This window comes from Mesocricetus auratus, unplaced genomic scaffold, assembly GCF_017639785.1.
Source record: "Mesocricetus auratus isolate SY011 unplaced genomic scaffold, BCM_Maur_2.0 Super-Scaffold_100009, whole genome shotgun sequence".
NCBI lineage: Eukaryota > Metazoa > Chordata > Mammalia > Rodentia > Cricetidae > Mesocricetus > Mesocricetus auratus.
In genome coordinates this window covers 66,779,679-66,806,407 of record NW_024429193.1, presented here as the reverse complement: position 1 = coordinate 66,806,407, position 26,729 = coordinate 66,779,679, and the positions used below count along the sequence as shown (strand labels likewise).

Genomic DNA, 26,729 nt, shown 5'->3' with positions numbered 1-26,729 from the left:
AGCAGAGGAGCCAGTGACTGCCCGCCTGTCTGCTGGACTGGCGGGCGCCAGAGCAGTCTCAGCAGGAGACCTGGGTGTTGGTCTGGAGCTTTAAGTCACAGGAGCCCCTGCCCACGCTCACACCTAAGAGGGAGGGGTATGGGTAGAACAGCCTACCTCTTCCCAGTTGGACAACAGTGCTGGGTGGGGCAGCACAGGGGAGGGATATGTCCATACTGCAAACACACGCGTAACAGAGAGGAAAGGGGGGAAACTAGAGATGTCTGGAGTGACAACCAAACCAGAAGTTCCTCTGCTCTGAACAGGGTGCAGGGAGCCCTCTGCTAAAAGGAGAGCTCTTGGAACAGGCTAGGGAAGGAATATGGAGTTAAACCAGAATGGAAGCCAGAGAAGGAAAGGAACAAGCATATTTGATGTCCCTCAGCTGCTGTGTCCCTTTGAGTGACTTGAATTAACTCCCCTGAGTGTGTTTCTTTGTTCAAAGTGTCAGTGCGCAGGCCAGAGAGATAGTGGCTCTGTAGGAGAAGGGGGTCTTCTGCCAAGCCTGATGATTTCAGTCTCCAGGACCCACACAGGAGAAGGACTGAACTTACACAAGCTTCCCACTGACTTCCACTCGTGTGTGTGCGAGCGTGCATGTGTGCCCGTGTGTGTGTGTGTGTGTGTGTGCAAGTGCGTGTGCACCCCTCTTCAAAATGTTAAAAAGAAAATATACAAAAAAAAACTTCAGCCAGGTGGCAAGTGCCGGTAGTCACTGCTGTCTGCAAGGCAACAAGACATAATCTCAAAAACTAAATCAAAAGGGCCATGGCGAGGGTCCAGGGGGTAAAAGCCCTTGTTGCACAAGGCTGCTGAGCTGAGTTAGTCCCTGAAACCTACATGAAGGTAGAAGGAGAGAGCAGGCACCAGGGAGTTCTCCTTTGACCTTTATGACAGTGGTGTGCACTCCCAACACCACTAAATTTAAACAATAAGATTAAATGATTTAAAGACCAGGTTTGACAGTGTGCTGACTCATTTCAGCCTGGCCTACATAACAAGTTCCAGGTCAGCCAAGGTCACATGGTGAGACCCTGTCTCAATACAACAACAAACCCCAGACAGATTTGGCCTTGATAAAGGAGCCTGCGTGCCAAGTCTGACAACTTAAACTGGGTCCCCACGATCCACATGCTGGAAGGAGAGAATAGACTCCTGGAAGTTGTCCTCCGACCTATGCGAGCATGCGAGCATTCAGTAGCACACTGCACACCCATGCTCATGTATGCAAATAAATACTATTTAAATATTTTTAAATTAAGGCTAGAGATGCCTCAGTTACTAGAAGTATTTGTTGCTCTTGAAGATGACCTGAGTTTGGTTTCTAGGACCCATATAGCAGCTCACAACCATCTATAACTCCAGTTCCAGAGACTATGACCCCACTTTTGATCTCCATGGGCACTAGGTTTGTTTGTTTGGTTGGTTGGTTTTTGGTTTTTCAAGACAGGATTCTCTATTGTTTTAGAGGCTGTCATGGAACTTGCCCTGTAGACCAGGTTGGCCTCGAACTCACAGAGATCCTCCTGCCTCTGCCTCTCCAGTGCTGGGATTAAAGGCGTGCGCCATCAACACCCAGCCTGGCACTAGGCTTGTATGTGGGGCACATACATGCATGCAGACGAATATTTATAAATATAAGATAAAAGCAGATCCTTACAAAAGTTAAATTAGATGAAAATACCCCATTGTTCTGGTGTAACGAGCTGACATGTGAGTCGGTACCTTGTATGCCTTTGCATGGTGACTGTCAAAGTGTTTGTGATATAAGGGAGTAGGACAATGAGCAGCTATTGTCATCATGCCCAGGGAGCACTGCCAACTAAAACTCAGGATTCATTGCAGTGCCACATGACCTTGATGCTAAGAAGGGGAGCGAAGGAAAAGGAGGAAGTCCGGCTTCCTGTGTGCGCTTTGGGGCGCTGGGTGGCTGTAGGAAGATGGACCATGCTTTGGGGCGCTGGCTGGCTGTAGGTAGATGGACCATGCATGCCTTCAACTCTCCTACTCTACCTTTACGCAGTCCTGCCGACCTGCACCCATGGCCACTTCTTTCCCATGGAGTCAGAGTTCAGTCTTAAACACATTCCATGTCCCAAGCCTCATTGTGGAGTTTTGGACCCTGATACAAGCCTTTACCACACCTCATCCTGTCTCCCCATGAGCTCAGTCCCAGCTGGAAAAATGCCTCACTAGGTCATCTCCTTCCCCTAGCTACCTCTCTATCCACTGCAGGAGCTGCGATGGAGAGAGAGCCTGGAATGGCAAGGTATGAATGAGTTTTGTTTTGTTTTGTTTTTTTTCAAGGATTCTGGGAACACTCAGCACCTTCCTGCTGACTCAGATAGTATCTGATACTCAATTCTCTTGGCATGCTGGGGAAGTGGAGGGGCCTTTCAAAGAGGCTTAAACCCGTGTGAGAACCCCAGAGGTGAGAGAAACGCTTCTTAGAAACCAGGGTGTTTGAGGTTTTGAGTAAGAAGGAGGTGAGACAAGATTGACAGAAAGGTCGTGCTCAGCCCCAAGCCAGCTGAGCTCAAGGGTTGCCTGCTGACACCATAGACATCATAGACGAGTCCGCTGAGAGTCCTCTGCCGGTTGGTTACTCATGTCTCCAGGCCATGTTTTTCCACAACACATACTACTTTGTGTCATGCACTAGGCTAGATGTTGTGGAGACGCAAAAGATGCAAGCTATGGCCTTACTGGAAACTATAAACATCTTGAGATGGAAGAAAACTACCAGAGCAGCTGACTCCTTTCTCATTTCATAGCAGAGACCTTGCCCTGGCAACAGGGGAGTGATGATAGACTCACGAATTCAGATAAATGTTTTTTGACTCCTAGAATGTTCTCTTTCTGGGGAAGCCAGATGGCTCATTGGATAAAAGTCCTTGCCTTACAAACTGAAAACCATAGTTTGATCCCTAGAACCCATGTTAAAAACAAACAAAAACTCCTCCATTACAGATACCAGCCTCCTACAGCAGAAGCGAGAGAAGGGAAGGCAAGGAGACTCAGCCATGAGTGCTTGCTGTTCTTGCAAAGGACGGAATTTGCTCTGTAGACCAGGCTGGCCTCGAACTCACAGAGATCCGCCTGCCTCTGCCTCCCGAGTGCTGGGACTAAAGGTGTGAGCCACCAACGCTCCAGCACATAATTTTTAAAAAGAAAGAAGAAAGACCCTTCTTCAAGAAACTGGGACGGGTGTTGGTGGCACACTCCTTTAATCCCAGCACTTGGGAGGCAGAGGCAGGCGGATCTCTGTGAGTTTGAGGCCAGCCTAGTCTACTGAGTGAGTTCCAGGACAGCCTCCAAAACAATACAGAGAAACCTTGTTTCAAAAAAACAAAACAAAACCAAAAAGAAACTAGAAGTAGAGAAGTAACTCCTGGAAATTGTATCTGCCCTCTATTTGCATGCACACATGCGCATAACACACACACACACACACACACACACACAATAAGGAGGCTGAGGGCTGGAGAGATGGCTTCTCAGTTAAGATCACCTGCTATTCTTCCAGAGGACGCAGGTTACTTCTTAGCACCCACAGAATGCCTCACAATCTTCCACAATTCCAGTTGTAGGGAATCTGGCACCCTCTTCTGGCCTCCGAAAGCACCAGGCACATATGTAGTGCACATCCATACATGCACACAAAATATCTACACACCTAAGATAAATTAATCTTTTAGATAAAATAGCAGCTGACCATGATGGTGCAAACCTTTAATTTCAGCACTCCAGAGGCAAAGGTAGCTATGAGTTTGAGGTCAACATTTTCTAACAGTGAATTCTGGGCCAGTCAGGACTGCCTAATGAGATCCTGCCTCAAAAACAAATGTAAAAAGTATTCTTTTTACATTTTTTTGGTTTATGTGTATGGGTATTTTACCTGCATGAACGGCTGTGTACTATACTCTGGTGCTAACAGAGCCCAGAAGAGGGTATCATGTTTCCTGGGACTGGGATTATAAGTGGTAACCTCCATGTGGTTACTGGAAATTGAACTTAGGTCCTCTGGAAGTGCAGCCAATGCTCTTAAACACTCAGCCATCTCTTCAGGCCAAGAAGATATTCTTCTCCCACTGTATCATGAAAGGTCTTGCGTATCCCCCATCATCTCTTCCTCCCTTCTAAGTGCCAGAAGTACCAGTCCTTGCCCTTGGAAATCCCCAGAATTACAAAAGGAAGTACCACCAGGACAGACAGAGACACTGATAACTTCTCTAGAAATGGGTTTTTCATTTATAGTTGCTGGGAAATGAAAAAACCAGAGTCAACAAAATTGCTTTTGTTAGCCCTGTCTTCATATCTCCCTAGGGCACAATAATTTACTAGCCTAATTAACTCTCTTGGAGAACTAATACCAGTAGTCTATGTTCCCGGCCTTATATGAAAAGCTCTCCCCACTAACCCATCTGCATATGCATCCTGTCCTTCTCCTGTTGTCCTTCAAAGATGGAATTCCTAGAGATCTGCCAAGAACATTGGAAGGACTGGGCTAGCTTCTTCAAAGAACTAAGACAAGAAAACTGCACTTGCATTTGTCATTGAAGGCAGAGATTAGACCCTTGGGGAACAATAAATGGTAGGAGTAGGAATCCTAGCCTAGCCCAGCTCCAGAATGTCACATCAACCCAGTCAGCTGCTGTCTTAGGGATTCTATTGTTATGATGAAGTATCATGCATTAGTAACTTAGGAAGGAAAGGGGTCATTTTGCCTACACTTCCACATCACAGTGGAAGGACATCAGGGCAGGCATCAAAGCAGAACCTGAAGCAGAGACTGTAGAAGACACCATTATTGGTTCTCTCGTCGTGGCATGCCTTGCCCAGCTCAGCCTGCTTCCTTGCTTCCTTTCCTGTTTCTTCTTCTTCTTCTTCTTCTTCTTCTTCTTCTTCTTCTTCTTCTTCTTCTTCTTCTTCTTCTTCTTCTTCTTCTTCTTCTTCTTCTTCTTCTTCTTCTTCTTCTTCTTCTTCTTCTTCTTCTTCTTCTTCTTCTTCTTCTTCTTCTTCTTCTTCTTCTTCTTCTTCTTTTCTTCTTCTTCTTTTCTTCTTCTTCTTTTCTTCTTCTTTTCTTCTTCCTCTTCCTCTTCCTCTTCTTCCTCTTCCTCTTCTTCCTCTTCCTCTTCTTCTTCCTCTTCCTCTTCTTCCTCTTCCTCTTCTTCCTCTTCCTCTTCTTCTTCTTCTTCATTATTATTATTCTCCTCCTCCTCCTTTTCTTCTTTTTGAGACAGGATTTCTCTGTGAAGCTTTGGTTGTCCTGGAACTCGCAGAGATTCTCCTGCCACTGCCTCCCTAGTGCTGGGATTAAAGGCGTGCACCACTACCTCCTGAGATGGCACCACCAACAGTGAGCTGAGTCTGCTCACATCAGTCATCAATCAAGAAAATGCCCTTTAAAAAAGAGAGAGAGAGAAAGAGGAAGAAAGGGAGGAAAAGAAAATGCTCTATACATTTGCCTATAGGCCAATACTATGGAGATATTTTCTCAAGGTTCCTTTTTCCTGGGCAAGAGAGATGGCTCAGTGGTTAAGAGCACTGAGGACCTGGGTTCAATTCCCAGCACCCACATGGCAATTCACTTCTTGGGGATCAGACACCTTCATACCAATGCATACAAAATAAAGTTAAATAAATTATCTAAAAAAAAAGATTCCTTCTTCCCAAGTGACCCTAGCCTGTGTCAAATTGAATAAAAAGTATTCAGCAAGCTTGACGGTGGTGGTGCACGCCTTTAATCCCATAACTCAGAGCCAGAGGCAGGCGCATCTCTTTGAGTTTGAGGCCAGCCTGGTTTACAGGAGCTAATTCCAGGACAGCCTCCAAAGCATCAGAGAAACCCTGTAGGGGAAAAAAAAGTAGCCAGCAAAAGCCATTTTGGGGGGGGAGGCATGGAAGCTCTAATGCAAAGAGACAAGTGTGCTCTCCTCTCTTCTGCTTCCTAAATTTTAGAATGCTTTAGATTTATAGAAAAATTGTAAAGGCATGTCCAATGCACTTACAACTACAAAGTTGAGAGATTGGAGAGATGGTTCCTACAGAGGACCTGGCTTTGATTCCCAGCACCCACATCATGTGACTCACAAGGGCCTGTGTACCAGCTGGTTTTGTGTCATCTTGACACAGCTAGAGCCCTCAGAGGAAGCAGCCTCAGCTGAGGAAATGCCCCCATGAGATAGCTGTAAGGTGTTTTCTCATTTAGTGATCACTGAAGGAGGGCCCAGCCTATGGTTGGTGGTGCCATCCCTGGGAAGGTGGTCCTGGGTTCTATACGAAGGTGAGCCAAGCAAGCAGCTCCCCTCCATGGCCTCTGCATCAGCTCCTGCCTCAGGGATCCTGCCTGAGTTCCTGTCCTGACTTCCTTCAGTGGTGGACAGCAATGCTGAAGGGTAAGCCTAACAAACTCTTTCCTTGTTTGTTGGTCATAGTACTTCATGGAAACAATAGAAACCCTAACTAAGATGATCTGTGTCTTCAGTTCTAGGCGTTCTAATGCCTTCTGTCTCTGAAGGTACTTCCATTCATGTAGTGAACAAAAACTTACTCGGACACGTACACATACAGAACAAACAATAAAAAATCCTGCTGTAAAGCAGGACCGAGTGTAATGGAAGATGAAGATCAGGAAATGGATCTGAGTTCAAGGTGTTTTGGGTTTTTTTTTTTTATCAGTGTGGGCTAAAAAAAAATTGAGTCAGGTGTTATGGGACACACCTTTTTTTTCTTTTTTTCATGTTTGTTTTCCTGAGTCAGGGTCAGGCCACAGGGTGCTGCTGTGACTGGCCAGGAACTCACTATGTATACCAGAGTTTTATGTAATAGTTCACCAAGGAGAAGAAAGACAAGGAAGCATGGACAAGAAACGTACAGGAGCATAACAAGCTTTTTCTTTATAAGAAGCAGCACATTCCAGCTGCTTGAGCTAGAAATGTGTTATCCAGATCATGTCCCTCTGTTCTTACTAAGCTAGAGTGGGCTTAGACATAGAATCTGTTTATTTCTCAGAGGAGGCTGTTGGCAACAGCAGTGCCCACACCCAATCCCAGTGCTTAGGAGGTGGAGGCAGGAGGATCAGAAGTTTGAGAACAGCTTGGTTACATAAGATCTGGTTACAAAGCAACAACAGCAGCACCAACAAACCACTGAATTATTGGAAGCTGGGCATCGTGGCACATGCCTTGACTTCCTAGCTCTTGGAAAGATGTGGCAGGATGATCTCAAGTTCAAAGTCAATTTAAGACAGGTAACTGACTTATGAAGTTGGCATGTCTATTGGTGTTCTTGTTCAGCTGTTGATGAGAATTTGTGTGACATTCCTAGGAGAGACAATCTCACAGTAAGCTCCCTGGTCCCCCTGCTTTCAGGACCTTTCTGCCCTCTCTTCAACAATGTTCCCTCAGTCTTAGGTGTGGGACTATTTTGTAGATGTGTCCGGTCTAGGCTTCACAAGTCTTCATTTTGATTGGTTGTGGTCATTCCATTATGGACTCTGTCTACTGCTTTTTTCTTTTGAGACAGTGTTTCTCTGTATTGTTTTGGAGGCTGTTCTGGAACTTGCTCTGTAGACCAGGCTGGCCTCAAATTTACAGAAATCCACCTGCCTTTGCCTCCATAGTACTGGGTTTAAAGGGATATGCTACCATGCCCAGTTGACTCTGTCTATTGCAAAGAGATATTTCCTTGATGTGGGGTTAGGATAACACTTAACTCTGGGTAAATGATAAATGTTTGTTAGGAATTATGCTGTTTTTTTTTTTTTTTTTTTTTTTTTGGTTTTTACGAGACAGGGTTTCTCTGTATTGTTTTGGAGGCTGTCGGTCCAGCCTGGCCTCGAACTCACAGAGATCCTCCTGCCTCTGCCTCCCGAGTGCTGGGATTAAAGGCGTGCGCCACCAACGCCCGGCTTATGCTGGTTTTTTAAAAAAAGATTTATTATGTATACACTGTTGTGTCTGTATGTATGCCTCCTTACCAGAAGAGGGCATCAGATCTCATTATAGATGGTTGCTAGGAATTTAACTCAGTACCAACTTCTGAGCCTTCTCTCCAGCCTGAACTATGCTTTTCTTTTTTTTTTTTTTTTTTTTTGGTTTTTCGAGACAGGGTTTCTCTGTATTGTCTTGGAGGCTGTCCTGGAACTCGCTTGGTAGACCAGGCTGGCCTCGAACTCACAGAGATCCACCTGCCTCTGCCTCCCAAGTGCTGGGATTAAAGGCATGCGCCACCAACCCCGGCTTGAACTATGCTATTTTAATAAAGTGGTTGTAGGTTCTTGTGTAATTGTACTTTATAATTGGGACTGTCAGCCCACAAAAAACAACACAGACATTTATTAATTATGAAAGCTTGGCTATTATCTTAGGCTTGTCCCATTAGCTATTTTTTGTTTGTTTGACTAATTTTTTAAGACAGGGTTTCTCTGTGTAGCCCTGGCTGTCCTGGAACTCACTGGGTAGACTAGGCTGGGTTTGAACTTATAGAGATGCACCTGCCTCTGCCTCCCAAGTGTTGGGATCAAAGGCGTGTGTCACCACTGCTCGGTTGTCCCATTAGCTCTTATAACTTAAAATAGCCAGTTTTTTATTAATCTACATTCCTCTATGTGGCTGGGTTACTTCTACCCTGTAGAGCCCATCCTGTTTCCTCCCTGTCCGGATGGCCTCTCTACCTTTCTTCTCCCCAGAGTTCTCTGCACAGAAGTTCCACCAATACTCCTGCCTAACTCAGGAGGCCGTTCAGCTTCTCCCTCCTCTCCCCCCCAGGTAGAGTTTCTCTGTAGCTTTGGAACCTGTCCTAGATCTCAATCTGCAGACCTGGCTGGCCTCGAACTCACAGAGATCCACCAGCCTCTGGAGTGCTGGGATTAAAGGCGTGCGCCACCACCGCCCAGCGGCCGGTCAGCTCTTTATTACAGCAATCCATCTTCACATAGTGCACTAATATCCCACAACATTCAAGTCCTTTCACATAGCATCAGCAGGAACTAATATAAAAAAGAAAGAAAGAAAAAAAAAAAGAGCATGGGGGTGGCAGTGATGGTGCATGCTGGTTTTTTTGTTTGTTTGTTTTTGTTTTTCGAGACAGGGCTTCTCTGTATTGCTTTGGAAGCTGTCCTGGAACTGGCTCTGTAGACCAGGCTGACCTCGAACTCACAGAGATCCTCGGGCTTCTGCCTCGAGTGCTGGGATTAAAGGTGTGCACCATTCAGCCAGGGTGGCCCATGCCTTTAATCCCAGCACTGGGGAGGCAGAAGCCCGAGGATCTCTGTGAGTTCGAGGCCAGCCTGGTCTACAGAGCCAGTTCCAGGACAGCCTCCAAAGCCACAGAGAAACCCTGTCTCGAAAAACAAACAAGCCAGACACTGTTTGGAGTCCTGGGCCTAAAAACATAAGGGACCACCTCAGGTAACTCAGGCTACTTCAGATGACACCACAGAGCTGTGCCTTCACCATTGCCACAATGGCTAGTTTACTTACTATATGCCAAAAAAGAAAAAACTATCATTTAGCCTTTACTATTATTAGTGAATTTTATTCTATTAATTATCTGAACGTAAGCAAGGATTTTCTGCAAGACAGCATGCCGGTTTTTCTCCCTCGGTATCAGAAGTATACTTGCATAAATGTTGAGGATCTGTTCCCAAGATTCAACTAAAACTTCTTAGCATTCAAAGCTTTTCACTATGTCGAAAAGCCAGTCAAGCACAAATACACAGCCCTCACAGAAGGGAATTTCATAGCCTGTGATTATTAATCTCCGCAGTGGCAGCTCTTAGCTATTTTTGTTTTTCTTTGTTTTTTCGAGACAGGTTTTTCTCTGTAGCTTTGGAGGCTGTCCTGGAACTCTTAGCTACTTTCTTTAGCATCTCTTTGTACATTATGCGCGAGCTTGCCTGTGTGGAGATCGGAGAACAACTCAGAGGAGTTTGCTCCCTGCCTCACACCTTGTGGGCTCCAGGGACAGAACTCAGATTGTCAAGTTTGTCCGCTGGTGCCTTCACGCCCAGATCTTAGCCTCGGGCTTTTAAATGCCCCACCACGCCGGGCAGCTTTGCTTGTGTCGTAACTCCAAAGTTGTCCAAGTGCCTACGTTTTTGCCCAGATCAATGTTAAGCCCGTGGCCCCCAACACCACCAGAACAGAAGGCCCTGCAGCGGATCGGAGTTTCATAACCCCAACAAAAAGCAAAGAGGAACAAAGAAAGGCTGTTGTGCAAACGACCTTTGGAAAGAAACCTTTCCTTTTTCACAAACAGGTAACTAAACCGATAAGCGTGCTGTAGTCGCGGGAAGATTTCTCCTCAGCCGCAGGCTGGGACTTCACGTGAGCAAAATGGATCCGAAGAAAACCGACTTCATTTTCAGACACAAACGTCGTCCACGGGGCTAGCTTGCCCACAATAAAGATGGATTCTCCGAGCGCCGACCTCGCTTTTAAATGAAACGTAGCAGGCATTCTTCTTAAGGGTAAAGGAGCAAGGCGGAAAAGTAGCCGGCTCACTCGTCTCGGAAACCCCAGACGCTTACTTCCCGAGAGTCCAATCGGAATCCAGATTTCTCACCGGAACCGCCCTACCTCACGGCCGGAAGAGGCTGTGCGTCAGCGCGTTGGGGCGGAAGTGGCGGGAGGGCGGTGGTGGGTAGTTGGCGGGTGGTTGACGAGAGCGGCCGCCATGTCCGCAGGGAGCGCGACACATCCTGCCGCTGGCGGGTAAGGGCTTCGCGGGCCAGGCGGGGTAGCGAGCACGGGCCGGGGAGAGGGAGGCCGGGGAGGCTGCGTGTGGGCCGGCAGGCCCCGAAGCAGGACGCGTCCGTACGCTCAGGCCGGGTTCTGGAGAGAATGTTGAGCGGGCCTCGGGCGCCGGGAAAAGGCCGGCCTCGGTGCGAGGGAGACGGGAACTCTGTTTTCGAAGGGCGAGCCAAGGAGAAGGCGCACGCAGAGAGCACGCCGGGGCGACTCGAGGCTTGGAGCGGCAGTGGCTGGAAAGGGATTGTTTTGGAGAGGGGTCGGGAGGAGTAGGGATATTGGGGAAGGAAGCTGAGTTTTTGACCGGGAATTCTGTAGTGACTGTGGAGCATGACAGGCAAAATGGAATAGTGTGTGCCGAGAGAACAATACAAAGGAAGGCTTTAGGCCCCAGTATTTCCCTTTCCCTACCTGTAGGCGCCGCAGCAAATGGGACCAACCGGCTCCAGCCCCGCTTCTCTTCCTGCCGCCCGCGGCCCCGGGCGGGGAAGTCACCGGCAGCGGGGGAAGCCCTGGGAGCGCCACCGCCGCCGCTCCCTCGGGAGCTTTGGATGCGGCCGCCGCAGTGGCCGCCAAGATCAATGCTATGCTCATGGCCAAAGGGAAGCTGAAACCGTCTCAGAATGCCGCCGAGAAGGTATCCCGAGTGGAAGACACTTTGCTATTTGCCGTTTTATCGCTTTTTCAGTTTCATAGTCAGTCGGGCTAATGACGGTGAAAACCGCTAGAGCGAAGACAGACCACGTTTGGGATTATCCGGATATCTTGTTAGATTGTTCTTGGAAGGGAGAGGGTTTTTGTTCTTTGTTTCAGACAGGGTTTCTGTGTCTGTAGACAAGGTTGGCCTGCTTGCAGAGATCCTCCCGTCTCTGCCTCTCAGGTGCTGGTCATGACAGGTGTGCTCACATCGTGAGGTTAGACAATTTTAGTTGGTCTTGTTACTTTTTTTTTTTTTTTTTTTTTTTTTACGAGATAGGGTTTCTCTGTATTGTTTTGGAGGCTGTCGGTCCAGCCCGGCCTCGAACTCACAGAGATCTGCCTGCCTCTGCCTCCTGAGTGCTGGGATTAAAGGCGTGCGCCACCACCGCCCGGACGGTCTTGTTACTTTTATGAACTAGTTTTTGTGCTTATAAACTTGATTCAATTTTTTATAGTAATTTAAAGCAATATGTTCCTGATACATGAAGTTCAGGTAAATCAAGTGAATGTTTTTAGAAATATTTGTATGTGTGGCTTGGTGTGTCATAGCATTTGGGTGTCTATGTGAGGGATGTGGGGATTGGACTAAGGTCATCAGGCTTGGTAGTAAGCACCCAACCCTCTGAACATCTTGCTAGCCCCAGCGAATGTGTGTGTTGTGCGGCATGACAGAAGTCAGGAGGACATGCAGTGCACATTGCCACCGTGACCATCGGGGGTCAGAGTCAGGGTCTCTGCTCACTGCCATGTGTATGTCAGGCTGTCACTTGAGCTCCAGGGATTCTTTGTCTCTGCCTCCTGTCATGCTGTAGGGGCTCTGAGATGACAGATGCAAGCTTCCATGTCTGGTTTGGCTCATGTATTCTGGGAATTAAAAGTCAGTCCTAATGCTTGACCATCATGAGTGGCTATTATCACCCAAGAGCTAAAATAATTTTAAAAAGTTATCTCTGTAGCTGGGCAATGATGACACACATTTAATCCTAGCAGAGGCAGGCACATCTAAAGGCCAGCTAGATTTAAGGTGATTTCCGGGACAGCCAGGGCCACACTAAGAGACCCTGTCTTGAAAAATAAACAAGTGTTTGAAAGAGAAAGTTTGTTGGTTCTCCCGTGTTTTCACTTCCATTTCGCTCTCCCAAAGGATGTCTTTTGCCTGGGGGTGGGGGTGGGGGTGGCGGCTGCAGTGCAGAGCACTCAGGAGACACAGGCAGGTGGATCTCTGTGAATTCGAGGCCAGCCTGGTTACAGAGTGAGTTCCAGGGCAGCCTCCAAAGCCACAGACCCTGCCTCGAGTCCCCTCCCCCCCAAAAAAGAAAAACAACAACAAAGTTATCTTTAATTAGTTCTAAAATACTTTTTAAAAAAATATTTTTAAATTTATTTATTTACTAATTTATTTATATACAGTGTTCTGCCTACATGTATACCTGCAGGCCAGAAGAGGGCACCAGATCTCATTACAGATGGTGTGAGCCACCGTGTGGTTGCTGGGAATTGAACTCAGGACCTCTGGAAGAGCAGCCAGTGCTCTTAACCCCTGAGCCATCTCTCCAGCCCAGTTCTAAAATATTTTAATGACTAAATATGAGCTAAAAATGGAGAGTTTGTATTTCAACTGTTTTTCTCTTAAATTAAGAGCATTAGTTGGGTATTTTACAATATTTCCAGTGTAATTAAATCTTCAAAGTGAAGCATTATTTTGCCATAAAGTACAAAATAGCATATAAACCCTAACAAAAGAGTTGCAAAGCCGGGCGTTGGTGGCGCACGCCTTTAATCCCAGCACTTGGGAGGCAGAGGCAGGCGGATCTCTGTGAGTTCGAGGCCAGCCTGGTCTACAAGAGCTAGTTCCAGGACAGCCTCCAAAGCCACAGAGAAACCCTGTCTCGAAAAACCAAAAAAAAAAAAAAAAAAAAAAAAAAAAAGAGTTGCAAAATTATAGCTTCCTAGTTCTTGAATGAGTTCTGTGGGTTGTTGCAGTTCTGCTGCTTTACTCCATAAATGATAGCAATTTGATCTCCGGAGCGTCATAACGCTGACCTTTAATTCAGTCTCTGGTCTAGTTTCTTTAATACTTTAAAAATATATAAGGTGGCTGTAGTGCACTTGGTAGAGGGCTTACATAGGACACCAGAGGCCTTGGGTTCAGTCCCTAGCACACATACACATACCTGGACACAGTGGTCCATTCACAGCTACATAGCAACTTTCAGGTCAGTCTGGGTTTCATGTGATCCTGGGCTGTATAATAAGACCTTGCCTAAAAAAACAAAGAAAGGGCAAAATTACAGTATTCTGATCCTGATGTTTTTTAAGTTTTATTTTATTTCAAGACAGGGTTTCTGCCGGGCATTGGTGGCGCACACCTTTAATCCCAGCACTCGGGAGGCAGAGGCAGGTGGATCTCTGTGATTTCGAGGCCAGCCTGGTGTCCAGAGCTAGTTCCAAGACAGCCTCCAAAACAATACAGAGAAACCCTGTCTCGAAAAACCAAAAAAAAAAAGGACAGGGTTTCTGTTTATAGGGACTGTCTTTGTAGACCTGGCCAGCCTTGCACTCAGGTCCGCCTGCCTCTGCCTCTAGAGTCCTGGGACTAAAGGTGTGTGCACCATGCTCAGCTGCGGTCAGTTCTCTCAACTGCCAACCCCCATGTCTAGTCATAATGTGCCCTTGGCCCATAGTGTGTATGTGGAGGTCTCAGGAATGCTTTGTGGAGTGTGCTCTCTAATTTATTCAGGGTTTTTTGTTTTTCTGAACTTGGACTGATAGATCGTGCATGGCAAGTGCCTTTACCTGCTGAGCTGTCCTGCCAGTCCTATGATGCCATTTAAGTGAGGTTTTATTTCTTTTTTTTTTTAAATATCATTTGTGAAGAATAACCAGATAAAATATTTTTTTAGGTAAAGAGAAAAACTGGAAAGTAGGTGGGACTTGAGATAGCTGTAAATCAGACAATTAAATCATAAAAACGTATAATTCAGTCAGGTGATGGCACATGCCTTTAATACCAGCACTTGGGATGTAGAGGCTGGCCTGGTCTACAGAGCAAGCCCCAGGACTGTCAGAGCTGTTACTCAGAAACCCTGTCTCAAAACACAAACAAAACCCTTTCAGTGCTTTTTTTTTCTATTTTGTAGCTTCAGGCCCCTGGCAAAGGCCTAACTAGCAATAAAAGCAAAGATGACCTGGTGGTGGCTGAAGTGGAAATCAACGATGTGCCCCTTACGTGTAGGAACTTGCTGACGCGAGGACAGACTCAGGATGAGGTGTGTGGGCCCTGGGGAGGGTGGCCAGTGATCCAGAAAGCTACTTCTGGATGCAAGTATTCATTAAATCAAGATTGGGTTTCACTGAAGAGGATAATAGTGCAACAGATGTGGGTAACTTCCTGGGTAGGTTTGATGCAGTCAGAATTTCAGATACAGGACAATTGATATTTGGTGAAATGAGTGGGAGGAGTACTGTCTTTGGTAGAAATACCTCATTACTACATCAGAGTTTTATTTTTAACTTCATAATCATGTGTATTTGTGGTGTTTTAGTACTTGTCTGTCATCAGTTTTAATAGAATGCTTCTACTTTTAGATCAGTCGGCTTAGTGGGGCCGCTGTGTCAACTCGAGGACGGTTCATGACGACTGAGGAGAAGGCCAAAGTGGGACCTGGGTGTGTATCCTACCCCTGACTTGGGGAAATGCAAGATATCTTGTCCACTTTATGCTTTCTTGTCTTTAGGGAATCTGTCTTAAAGGTGTTTGGTAGTAGCTTGAGGAAGAATGCTGTTGAATTTCATTATTTTTTAGGAGAGAAAACATGAAAGAGTATTATAATGACTAATGCTTAAACATGTTCCCTAGGCTGGAGAGATAGCTCAGTCCCTCCCTCCCTCCCTCCCTCCCTCCCTCCCTCCCTCCCTCCGTCTCTGTCTCTCTCTCTCTCTCTCTCTCTTTCTCTCTCTCTCTCTTTCTCTCTCTCTCTTTTGGGGGGGACAGGGTTTCTGTGTAGGGAGCATTGAGTGTCCCAGAACTTTCTGTAGTCTAGGTTAGTCTTGAACTTGGGAAGATCTGCCTGCCTCTGCCTATCAAGCACTGGGAGTAAGGTGTGCACCATCATTACCTGGCTTTTATGTTTTTGGACAGGCTTTTTTTCACTCTGACTCATCTCACTAGCTCCTAGTTAGCTAGCTTCCTAGTCTTTGCTCTTTTGTGTGTGTCGGTGCACAAGGAGCCAGATTGTCTTTCTTTATGATACATTTTGAGGCAGAGTCTTTCACTGAAACTGAGGCTTAACATTTTTTGGCTAGCTTGGCTGGCCAGCAAGCTCTTAATATGTGCCTATCTCCATCTTCCAACTCTGGAATCATAGGCATGGGCAATAATGCTGAGCTTTTTGTGGGTGCTAGGAATTTGAATTTAGGCTTTCTTGCTTTTACAACAAGCAGTCTTTACCCTATGGGCTGGCCATTTTTCCAGCTTTCTTAGAATTTTTTTTTTTAAATAGGAATCACTTTGTAGCCTGATGGTGATTTTTTTTTTCTGTATCTTTTGATTGCTAGGATTATAGTTATAAACAACCACACCTGGCTCTTACTTTGTATTGCTAATTCAATTTCTGTATGTGTCTGCTAGTCTGTCTGCACCATGTTCTTGCAAGCCTACACAGGGGCCAGACAGGAGGGTCAGAGTCTCTGGAACCAGGGTTATATAGGCAGTTGTGAACAGTCTGATAGGAGTACTGGGAATTGAGTGTGGGTCCTCTAGCCGCTCTTTTTTTTTTTTTTTTGGTTTTTCGAGACAGGGTTTCTCTGGGGCTTTGGAGGCTGTCCTGGAACTAGCTCTTGTAGACCAGGCTGGCCTCGAACTCGCAGAGATCCGCCTGCCTCTGCCTCCCGAGTGCTGGGATTAAAGGCGTGCGCCACCAACGCCCGGCTCCTCTAGCCGCTCTTAACTATTGAATAATCTTTGCAGTCTTACTCTTTTTTTTTTTTTTTTTTTTTACTTTGATTTTGTTTTTTAAGACAAGCTGTCCTGGAACTTGATTTGTAGACCAGGCTAGTCCTGAACTCTGGGATCTGCCTGACTCTGCCTCCCAAGTGCTGGGCCTAAATTTGTGTACCACCATTCCTGTTTCAGTCTCTAACTTTTTATTTTAAGACATTTTGCTGAGTTGCTGAGGCTGATGTCAAACTTGTAGTCCTGTCTCTTAGTAGTACCTGGGGTTAGAGTTGTGTATAATGAGACCTAGCACTAATTTGAGCAATGAGAACAGCTGGAGTCTGGCACTTGAGGTGGAGACAAGAAGATTGCCATGAGTTTGAGGCCAATCTGGGGTACATATGGAGACCTTGCCTCAAGAAACAAACAGCAATGAAATTCAAGAATCAGTTTGTAAAACTGAGGGTTTTTTTGTTTGGTTTGGTGGGTTTGGTAAGGGTCACAGCTCAGGCTGACTTTGATGACCATGAACTGTGATTGTACCCAGTTCTATTCAGGCGTGCAAGGCCAGTACTTTACTATCTGAGCTCCAGTCCTAGTTTTTGAATCTGTTTGTAGAAGTTAACTACCAGCAGGTCCATTTTTTTTTTTTTGGTTTTTCGAGACAGGGTTTCTCTGTGGCTTTGGAGGCTGTCCTGGAACTCACTTGGTAGTCCAGGCTGGTCCAGCAGGTCCTTTTTAATTTGAGTGCTACGAGTGAGAATTGATGAGCCATTAACTCCAGGTTTTTTCCAGTTCAGGGTCAGCATTTTTGTGTGTTCATGTGTGTGTGGGCCCAAGGACATCTTACTTATTGTTCTCCTGAAGCTGTGCTAATGTTTGAGTGTTTTTCTTTCATGTATGTTTTATGTACGGTAGGAGCTGAGAATCAAACTCCAGTCCTCTTCAAGAGCTGGAAGTATTTACTCCTCAACAGGTTTGTCTGTGTAGCCTTGGGTGTCATAGAGCTAACTCTGTAGATCAGGCTGTCTTGAGATTCACCTGCCTCTGCCTCCCATCAAATGCATGGGCCACCATGCCTAGGTCCAGTAGCCATTTTAAAAGGCAGGTTCTCTGCTGCCCTGGGAGCCATCAAGCAGGCCCCATGCTCCAGGGTTTCTCCTTTCCCTACTTCATCAGTACTACAATTGCATTCCTGGCTTTTTTTTTTTTTTTTTTTTTCCCCCCCTCGAGACAGGGTTTCTCTGTATTGTTTTGGAGTCTGTCCTGGAATTTGCTGTTTAGACCAGGCTGGCCTCAAACTTACAGAAATCCAGCTGCCTCTGCCTCCTGAGTGCTGGGATTAAAGGCGTGCACCACCAACGCCTGGCTCATTCCTGGCTTTTTTTTTTTTTTTTTTTTATTGTGCATACAGCCTTTTGTCTGCAGGCCAGCATAGGGCATCAGATCACATTACAGATGGTTGTAAACCACTATGTGGATGCTGGGAATTGAATTCAGGACCTCTGGAAGAACAGTCAGTGCTCTTAACCACTGAGCCATCTCTCCAGCCCCCATTCCTGGCTTTTTTAAAGAGGGTTTTAAGGAATTAAACTCAGGTCTTTCCTTTTACCAAATGATCTGTCTTCTGGGATCAATCTTATATATTTCTTTTTATAGGGATCGTCCATTGTATCTTCATGTTCAGGGGCAGACACGGGAGTTAGTAGACAGTAAGTAATTTTTGGTTTATTTGTGACTTGTATGTACAAAACTTGGAAATTCGAAACTATGACAACATCAATGTATAGTCGTTGATGACTGCTTTTTAACTGCCGTTTATGAATTTTATCAGTGGTATATGAGGGTTTAGAGATGAGATTTTTCATATTTATGTAATCTGAAAATTGAATTGAGTTTTATATAATTGAACAGTGGCCTGTGTTTATATGCTAGTCAGTTCATTCTTTGTTATGGTTAGCTTCTGAGCTGTATTTCCAGCCCCCTTGTGTAGAATCTTACTGTCTGTAATTTTCCCTAGGAGCTGTAAACCGAATCAAAGAAATAATCACCAATGGAGTGGTGAAGGCTGCCACAGGGACAAGTCCAACTTTTAATGGTGCAACAGTCACTGTGTATCACCAACCAGCTCCCATTGCTCAACTGTCTCCTGCTATTAACCAGAAGCCTTCCTTCCAGTCAGGAGTAGGTTTGGGCAAGAGGTGTTAGTTCTATAAAAATGAGTATGCAAAATAATACATAATAAGAAAAACAATGCCTAAGTTCCAACCTGAGAATTACATGCTTTTTTATTTTTGTTTATTTATATGTATTTTTTGAGGCAGGGTCTCCTGTAGTTCTGGAGATCTGGGTTCTGCATGCATTAAAAGCATGTAAGCTAGGTTGCTGTTGGTATTTTATAATCTTATGGACTATCTAATACCATCCAAGTAAATGTTTTCAGATTAATAGGATTTAAAAGGGAGGTTGTTGGGTGGTTCAAAGGGTATACAGACTGTGTAGTGTAAAGATAGTGTTTAAATTTGCTTTTGTAAACTGATGGAGGACCAAGAAGGCTGAGTCTGATGAAGCAAGACTTTGCTGATACACTCCTCCTAGACAAAAGGGTGGAGAGAGCAGCCCTTTTTAGAGAAAACCACAGGGCTTACTGTACTACCCAACATTTTCTAGCATTGTCTTTGCTATTTTTTGAAGTTAACATCTATTGAGAAGTGGGTATGCTTACTTAACACTGTATTGTGGTGTTACTCATTTTGCTGACTAGAGTAATTTATTTTGTGGGTGAGGTAGATACGTTAGTATGAAGGATTAGGTTTTGTGGTGCTGGTTTGGCCTAGCAGGGCTTTTGAATTTGCTGGGTAAGTGCTCTTTCCCCTAAGCTGTACTTACAGTTCCAAAAGTTCTTCTCATGCACTCCAGACCAGCTCAGTGACCTTGACTTCTATGCTCCCTCCTCTTCCTGAATGCTAGAATAGGTGCCACCATGCTTGTGTTTTTTAATGCAGTACTGGGGGGCCAAGCTCAGGGCTTCATGCTTGCTTGGCTACCACCCTGCTTGTATATAGTCCAACCCCACAAATTTTAGTCTTTATTAAGATGGGGTCTTAGAGCTGGGGGTGGTGGCATACATCTTTAATACCAACACTTGGGAGGCAGTGACAGGTGGATCTACTGAGTGAATTCCAGAACATCCAGGACTACACAGAGAAAACCTGTGTTGAAAAGAAAAACTAAACTAAAGATAGGGTTTAGGAGTCCCTAGCTATACTTGAACTCACTTCGTAGCAAAAAATGACAAGAAACTTATGATCCCCTGCTTCCACTTCCCATGTCAGAAATTATCACCATGTGCTACCATGTCCTATTTATGTGGTGCTGGGCAAGCATTCTACCAATTAAGCTACATTCTTAGATACCAGAGCCTCCTTGAAAGATGGGCATATGGCACAGGCTTTTTCTAGTTAGTCTCCTGTTGCTATGAGAAACCATAACCAAAAGCTACTGAAAAGAAAGGGTCAGTCTCAGCTTTCATGTTCTGTTCCATCATGGATTGATGCCAAGAGAGAAAGTCAAGCGGGAGCTTGAAGCACAAACCCATGGAGGAACACTGCCTACTGGCTTGTTCAGCTACCTCCCTGCTTTCTTTCCGTCATTGCCTCCCTCTCTCCTTCCCTGCCTCTCCCTTCCTTTCTTATATCTAAAATGTGTTCACTAGGATGGTTCCCACTCATTTTGAATTCAGTGCTGCTTCCTCCTGGAGGAGCACCCTTCTGTGAGCTTGTGTTTCCTCTATGCTGGCAGGACAGTGGAGCAGCCAACACACAAGACTACCGTTTATGCATGGCTAAAGACCGTGGTGATTTGTATCATCCTGGGCATTTCACATCCATAAAGTAGGAATCGGGGCTCTGCACCAGGCACTGCTTCTTGTGTTTCCTCTTCTGGAGAGGGATGAGGGAGAGCCTTTGCGAGAGGCATGTTCTCAATTCACCACCAGGATGCTCAGACCCGATCCCTCCCCCCCACAAGGGTCTTAGTGTGTAGTTCTGGCTGTCCTGGAACTCTGTAGACCAGGCTGGGTTTGAAGTCACAGAGATCACCTGCCTCTGCCTTTCCCAGTGTTGGAATTAAGTTTGCCACTATGGTGAGCTCAGCTATTGTTTTAACACAGCACAGGTCTACCTGCCTAGGGTTAGGCTTTCTGCATCGATTAAGAGAATGTCTCTCTCACAGACGTGACCATAAACAGTCTAATAGAGGCAGTTCTTATTTTGGTTTTCGAGATAGGGTTTCTCTGTAGCTTTGAAGCCTGTCTTGGAACTGGGCTGTAGACCGGGCTGTCCTCAAACTCAAGAAATCCGCCTGCCTCTGCCTCTCGAGTGCTAAGATTAAAGGCATGTGCTACCATTGCCCAGCAATAGAGGCAATTCTTGAATTAAGGTTCCCTCTTCTGAAGTATATCAAATAAACTATTAGCAGCCCCAAGTCTACCCTTGGCCAGCTTGGCATAAAGACACCACTGGTAAACCTCTTTAGGAGGCTGAGGCAAGAGGGTTGAAATTATAAGACCAGCAGGGAATTTCTGAACAACTGAGCTGTAGCAACAGCATGTATCCAAAAGGAAATCTTGGAGATAATGATAAAAATTTTAGAGAATCCATGTGGAAGTAACCTTAAATATACACAGGATTATACTACTTTGTATAATAGTTTTCTACAGCCGGGCGTTGGTGGCGCACGCCTTTAATCCCAGCACTCGGGAGGCAGAGGCAGGCGGATCTCTGTGAGTTCGAGGCCAACCTGGTCTACAAGAGCTAGTTCCAGGACAGCCTCCAAAGCCACAGAGAAACCCTGTCTCGAAAAACCAAAAAAAAAAAAAAAAAAAGTTTTCTACAAGCGTATTTCGTTATTGTTTCTGTATACTAATCAAAGCACTCTTTTCTCTTACAGATGCATTATGTTCAAGATAAATTATTTGTGGGATTAGAACATGCTGTGCCCACTTTTAATGTTAAGGAGAAAGTAGAAGGTCCAGGCTGCTCCTATTTGCAACATATTCAGATTGAAACAGGTGCCAAAGTCTTCCTACGAGGCAAAGGTTCAGGCTGCATTGAGCCAGCATCAGGCCGAGAAGCTTTTGAGCCTATGTATATTTATATCAGGTACGGATAAGAGCAGGGGACCTACAAATCTTTCTCAGTACAGGCTGAGAGAAAGTAGACTTAACTGTGAAATCCTGGTGTGGAGGTGAAAGCCTATAATGATTGTCCTCTGATGTGGGAATAGGAGTTCTCAAGAATTCCAAGGTCATCATTGTGAATGTGAGCACTTTGAGGCCTACATAGGACCCTGGAAAGTCTCCCTCAAAAAAAAAAAAAAAAAAAACAGCAACAATACCCACAAACCCAAAACCTACATGAAGGATAATAAGCTTAGAATGACGGCTTTATAATTAGTTACTAAAAATTCTTGAATTATTGAAGCTGGGAAGATGGTTCCCAGTTATGAGCACTTGCTGTTCTTCCAGAGGATGTGGGTTTTGTTCCAGCCTTTGGCCTCTGAAGACACCTATACATCAGCATACATGCTGGTTTTTTGTGTTTGCAACAGCTCTGGCTACCCTCAGTGCTGGGATTAAAGGTATGGGCCACAACCACCCAACATACCTGCATATAATTGAAAATAATAAATATGGGCTGGGAGATGGCTCAGAGGTTAAGAGCACTGGTTGCTTTTCCAGAGGTCCTGAGTTCAATTCCCAGCATCCACATAGTGGTTTACAACCATCTATAATGTGATCTGGTGCTCTCTTCTGGTGTGCAGGAATACATGCAGGCAAAAGCCTGTATACATAATAAATAAATCTTTAAAAAAAATATTTTAAGAATTAAGAAAAGCTTGGGTTGATTCGAGGCCGGGCTGGACCGACAGCCTCCAAAACAATACAGAGAAACCCTGTCTCATAAAAACCAAAAAGAAAAAAGAAAAAGAAAAAAAAAAGGAAAGCTTGGGTTGGTTCAGCAGTTAAGAACACTTAATGTTAACCGGTCGTTGGTGGCGCACGCCTTTAATCCCAGCACTCGGGAGGCAGAGACAGGCAGATCACTGTGAGTTCGAGACCAGCCTGGTCTACCGAGTGAGTTCCAGGACAGCCTCCAAAACAATACAGAGAAACCCTGTTTCGAAAACCAAAAAAAAAAAAAAAAAAAAAAAAAAACACTTAATGTTCTAGAAGACATGTGTTTGATTCCCAACACCTAAACGGTGGCTCATAACAGTCTGTGACTCTAGTCCCAAGGGATCCAGCAACATCTTGGCTTCCACAGGCAATTCACACATTTAGCACAAAGATCTATGTGGAAAAAACAGTGATATATAAATTAAAAATAAAATAAAATTTAAAAAGGTGAGCCGGGCGTTGGTGGCGCACGCCTTTAATCCCAGCACTTGGGAGGCAGAGGCAGGCGGATCTCTGTGAGTTCGAGGCCAGCCTGGTCTACAAGAGCTAGTTCCAAGACAGCCTCCAAAGCCACAGAGAAACCCTGTTTCGAAAAATCAAAAAAAAAAGTTTAAAAGAGTGAACTAGAAGGATTAATGTGGGTTGGGTGGTAGTGGTGCACGACTTTAATCCCAGCACTCAGGAGGTAGAGGTAGGCACTTTGTTTTTTATGTGAGTTTGAGGCCAGTTTGATCTACAGTATGAGTTCCAGAACAGCCAGGATTACATAGAGAAACCTTGTCTCAAAAAAAAAAAAAAGTTGTGGCTTTAGCATCCAAGTCTTTAGGTTCTAGTATTCTGTGATTATAAAATAAACTTTGGTGGTGGTCTAGGGCTTCTTAGGTGTTAGGCAAGCACTGTGCTACTGTACTGCCTCTCAGACCAAGCCTGTAATTGTTTCTTTACTGATGTTTCTATGCTATTTGCTGGGGATAGGGCTGCAGTAGTATTTTTCAGACAGGATCTCTCTGCATAGCCCTGGCTGACCTAGCTTGGTCTTGAATTCATAGAGATCAGCCTGTCTCTGTCTCCAGAGTGCTGGGATTGCAAGAGTGCACCACCACAATACTATTGCTATTATGTATTATGAGGTTTTTTCTCTTTTTGAGGGCCTGACACCCAGCTCCCAAATGAATCCCACATGGAGGCTTATTTGTTAGGAATCCCACATGGAGGCTTATTTGTTAGGAATGTCCTGCCTTAACTTGGCTTGTTGCTAATCAGCTCTTTTTTTAACTTTAATTATCAGTCTGTGGGCTTTTCCTGTTCTTTTACTTTTTTAAATCTTACTCTGTGAGTTACATTGTAGCTAGGTGACTTGACTCCTGACGCCATCCTTTCCTTGTTCTCTTTTTTTCTTTTTTCTTTTTTCTTTTCTTTTTTTCTTTTCTTTTCTTTTTTTTTTTTTTTTGGTTTTTCGAGACAGGGTTTCTCTGTATTGTTTTGGAGGCTGTCCTGGAACTCACTCTGTAGACCAGGCTGGCCTCGAACTCACAGAGATCCGCCTGCCCCTGCCTCCCGAATGCGGGGATTAAAGGCGTGCGCCATCAACACCCGGTGACTTTCCTTGTTCTCTTGCTCCTCTGTTTTTCCTTCCTTTTATACTCTGCCTGCCTGGCTATTGGCTGTTAAGCTCTTTACTATACCATCAAGTGTTTTATATAGGCAAAGAATCACAGCTTCACAGAGTGAAGCAAATGCAGCATGAGCAAAAGTCACACCTTAGAATAATATTCTACAAAAATTTTATTTTAGTATTTGGATAGGGTTTCATGTAGACTGTTCTGATCTTGAATTCCTTATGTAGTCCAGGGTAGCTTTGAATTTTTGATCTTCCTGTCTCTTATCTTTTAAGTGGTGAGATTTTGAGTGATATCAGAATCAGTTCCTCTCTTCCCCCTCCTCCTTTCTGTTTTATATTTTGTGTTTAAATGTTTTGCCTACTCGTATGTATGTATACTTTGCACCTGGTGCAGGAGGAGTCCAGAATCACCTGGAACAGGAGTTACAGACAGTTGTGAACTATCATGTGGGTGCTGGGAATCAAACCCAGGTCCTGTGGAAAAGCAGTAACTTCTTAACTGCTAAAACATTTCTCTAATCCTCTATTGTCTCTTTATGTCAAAAGGTACCATTATCTGAGACGGGGTACTATAAAATACATGTAGCAATGGTATATTAGTTATAACATGAAAGACTTATGTTGCTAACCCGGTGTGGTGGCAAATCTGTTTACTACTAGCACTTGGGATGCAGAGGCTAACCTGATTTATATGGTTCCAGGATAGCCAGAGCTACATAGTGAGACCCTGTCTCAACACAACAAGAAGAACAAAAAAACCCAAAAAAGAACTTATGTTTGTGTTCCTATTAAATGACTTCAGAGGCTAGATATGAACTATAGTGAATATGCTAAAATAAGTGTGTACAACAGCATAAAAAGAGAAAATAAGACTTATTTTTTGCGCTTTTCATTTTGTGGTTTATTCTTTATTTGTAGTCATCCCAAACCTGAAGGCCTGGCTGCTGCCAAGAAACTCTGTGAGAATCTCTTACAGACAGTAAGTGTGTGTATGTGTGTGTGGGGGGGGGCCTGGGGATTGAAGTCAAGGTGCCTTGTATACAGTTATGGACTCTAGCACTGACCTGTAACCAGCCCCTCCTGGACATGGTCTTTAAAAAAAATTAAGATATATTACAGTTGCATTAAATTGTAATTAAGCTAAGCTAAAACTTAACTGTGAGCTGGGCTGTGGTAGCACATGCCTTTAATCCTAGCACTCCAGAGGCAGAGGCAGAGGCAGGAGGATCTCTGTAAGTTCAAGACCAGTGTGGTCTACAAAGAGAGTTCTAGGACAGCTAGAAAACCTGTCTCGAAAGCAAAACAAAACAACAACAACAACAAAAAAAACAACTGTAATGAGTATTCTGGAGCACATGATATGATAGAGGAAGTCTACATTACATACAGTGGCGCTGACTGTACTGGCTAATTTGATGTCAGCTTCACCATAGGTAGAGTCACCAAGGAGGTTTTCTCTAAGATTTGGCCGTAGGATTGTGTGGGTCCAGGCCATTGTGGGTGGTGCCATCCCTGGGCTGTTGGTCTTGGGTTCTAAAAGAAAACAGGTTGAGCAAACCATGAGGAGAAATTCAGTAAGCAGCACCCCTTCATGGCCTCTGTATCAGCTCCCGCCCCCAGGTTACTGTCCTGTCTTCCTTTGGTGAACAGTGATATGGAAGTGTAAGCCAAATAAACTCCTCCCCAAGTTTCTTTTTTGGTCATAGTGTTTCACATCACAATAGAAATCCATAATGAAGACACTGACCATGGCAGTTATTTAACATGGAATGTTAGACTAGCGTCTTTCATTATACAAACTATGTAGGTAATGAGCATAAAGAGAAGTATGATAACAATGATTTCACTAGTCTTTGACAGTTAAGAAAATGTACTTAAGTTAGCCAGGTGTGTTGGCACAAGTTTCTCAACACAGTACTCAGGAAGTAGATGCAGACAGATTTGTGTGCTCTGGTCTCCATAGCAAGTTCCAAGCTATCCCGGGTTGCATAGTGAGAACCTGTCTCATAATAAAACACCCAACAAAACAAAATGTACTTGAAGAAACTGGTAGATATCTTTACCAAATCATGTACATATGTTAGTTACTTGTGGACTTAAACTTATTTCAGCCTCTCTTGCATTCCAAACAAACTCTTAGTGAAAATATGAAGGGGCTGAATAGATGACTTTGACGTTAAGACCACCTATGTCCTTGAAAAGGACACAGGTTCCATACTGACAACCACATGGTGGCTCAAAAGCATCTGTAGTCATGAACATGGTGCACATATATGCAGGCAAAGTAACTTACACATAAAAGAAATCTTAAAAAAATACCCAAAACAGCAAAACTGATGCTTACATCAAAAGACTATCAAGCTTATGAAATGACTAAGTTTGGAATAACTTGTTACATCAGAATTTTATATACACTGGTGTGCTCTAGGCATTCATTCTAGATCTTTCATATTAATGACTAAAAGCTATTTACAATACTAAAATAATCAGATGTTTCAGTCACACTGCTTTGCTGAACCTGTAGTTTACCAGCTTGCCTAGACTTCATACCTGTCACTTGTTCCCTGCCAGTACTGGGCGAATACATACTTGAATATGGCAATACTTGATTTATTTTTAACTTTTATTTTTTAATCTGAGTGCTAGGTTGTCTAACCTCTGTCCCCAGTGTTTGCATAGCAAGCATTCTTACCCATAGAGCTGTTTCTCCAGCACCTAATT

General features: G+C 44.6%; 1 protein-coding gene and 1 non-coding gene across 3 annotated transcripts in view; both read left to right on the top strand.

Moving 5' to 3' along the window:
* Positions 1-7,209: 7,209 nt before the first annotated feature.
* Positions 7,210-26,729, top strand: part of Khdc4 (KH domain containing 4, pre-mRNA splicing factor) — a 34,934-nt gene continuing 15,414 nt past the window's right edge. Inside the window, exons 1-8 of one of the 2 annotated variants that reach the window (XM_005080139.4) lie at positions 10,602-10,757; positions 11,211-11,430; positions 14,633-14,761; positions 15,081-15,160; positions 18,088-18,140; positions 18,449-18,612; positions 21,379-21,590; positions 24,927-24,987. In XM_005080139.4, the coding sequence (XP_005080196.1) occupies positions 10,720-10,757; positions 11,211-11,430; positions 14,633-14,761; positions 15,081-15,160; positions 18,088-18,140; positions 18,449-18,612; positions 21,379-21,590; positions 24,927-24,987 (957 nt within the window). In that variant the 5' untranslated portion in view covers positions 10,602-10,719. Of the gene's footprint in view, positions 7,292-10,601; positions 10,758-11,210; positions 11,431-14,632; positions 14,762-15,080; positions 15,161-18,087; positions 18,141-18,448; positions 18,613-21,378; positions 21,591-24,926; positions 24,988-26,729 lie in introns of those variants that run through there. The other variant, XM_040752453.1, reaches the window with a different exon arrangement.
* Positions 18,966-19,093, top strand: LOC121142513. The gene has a single exon (XR_005879556.1).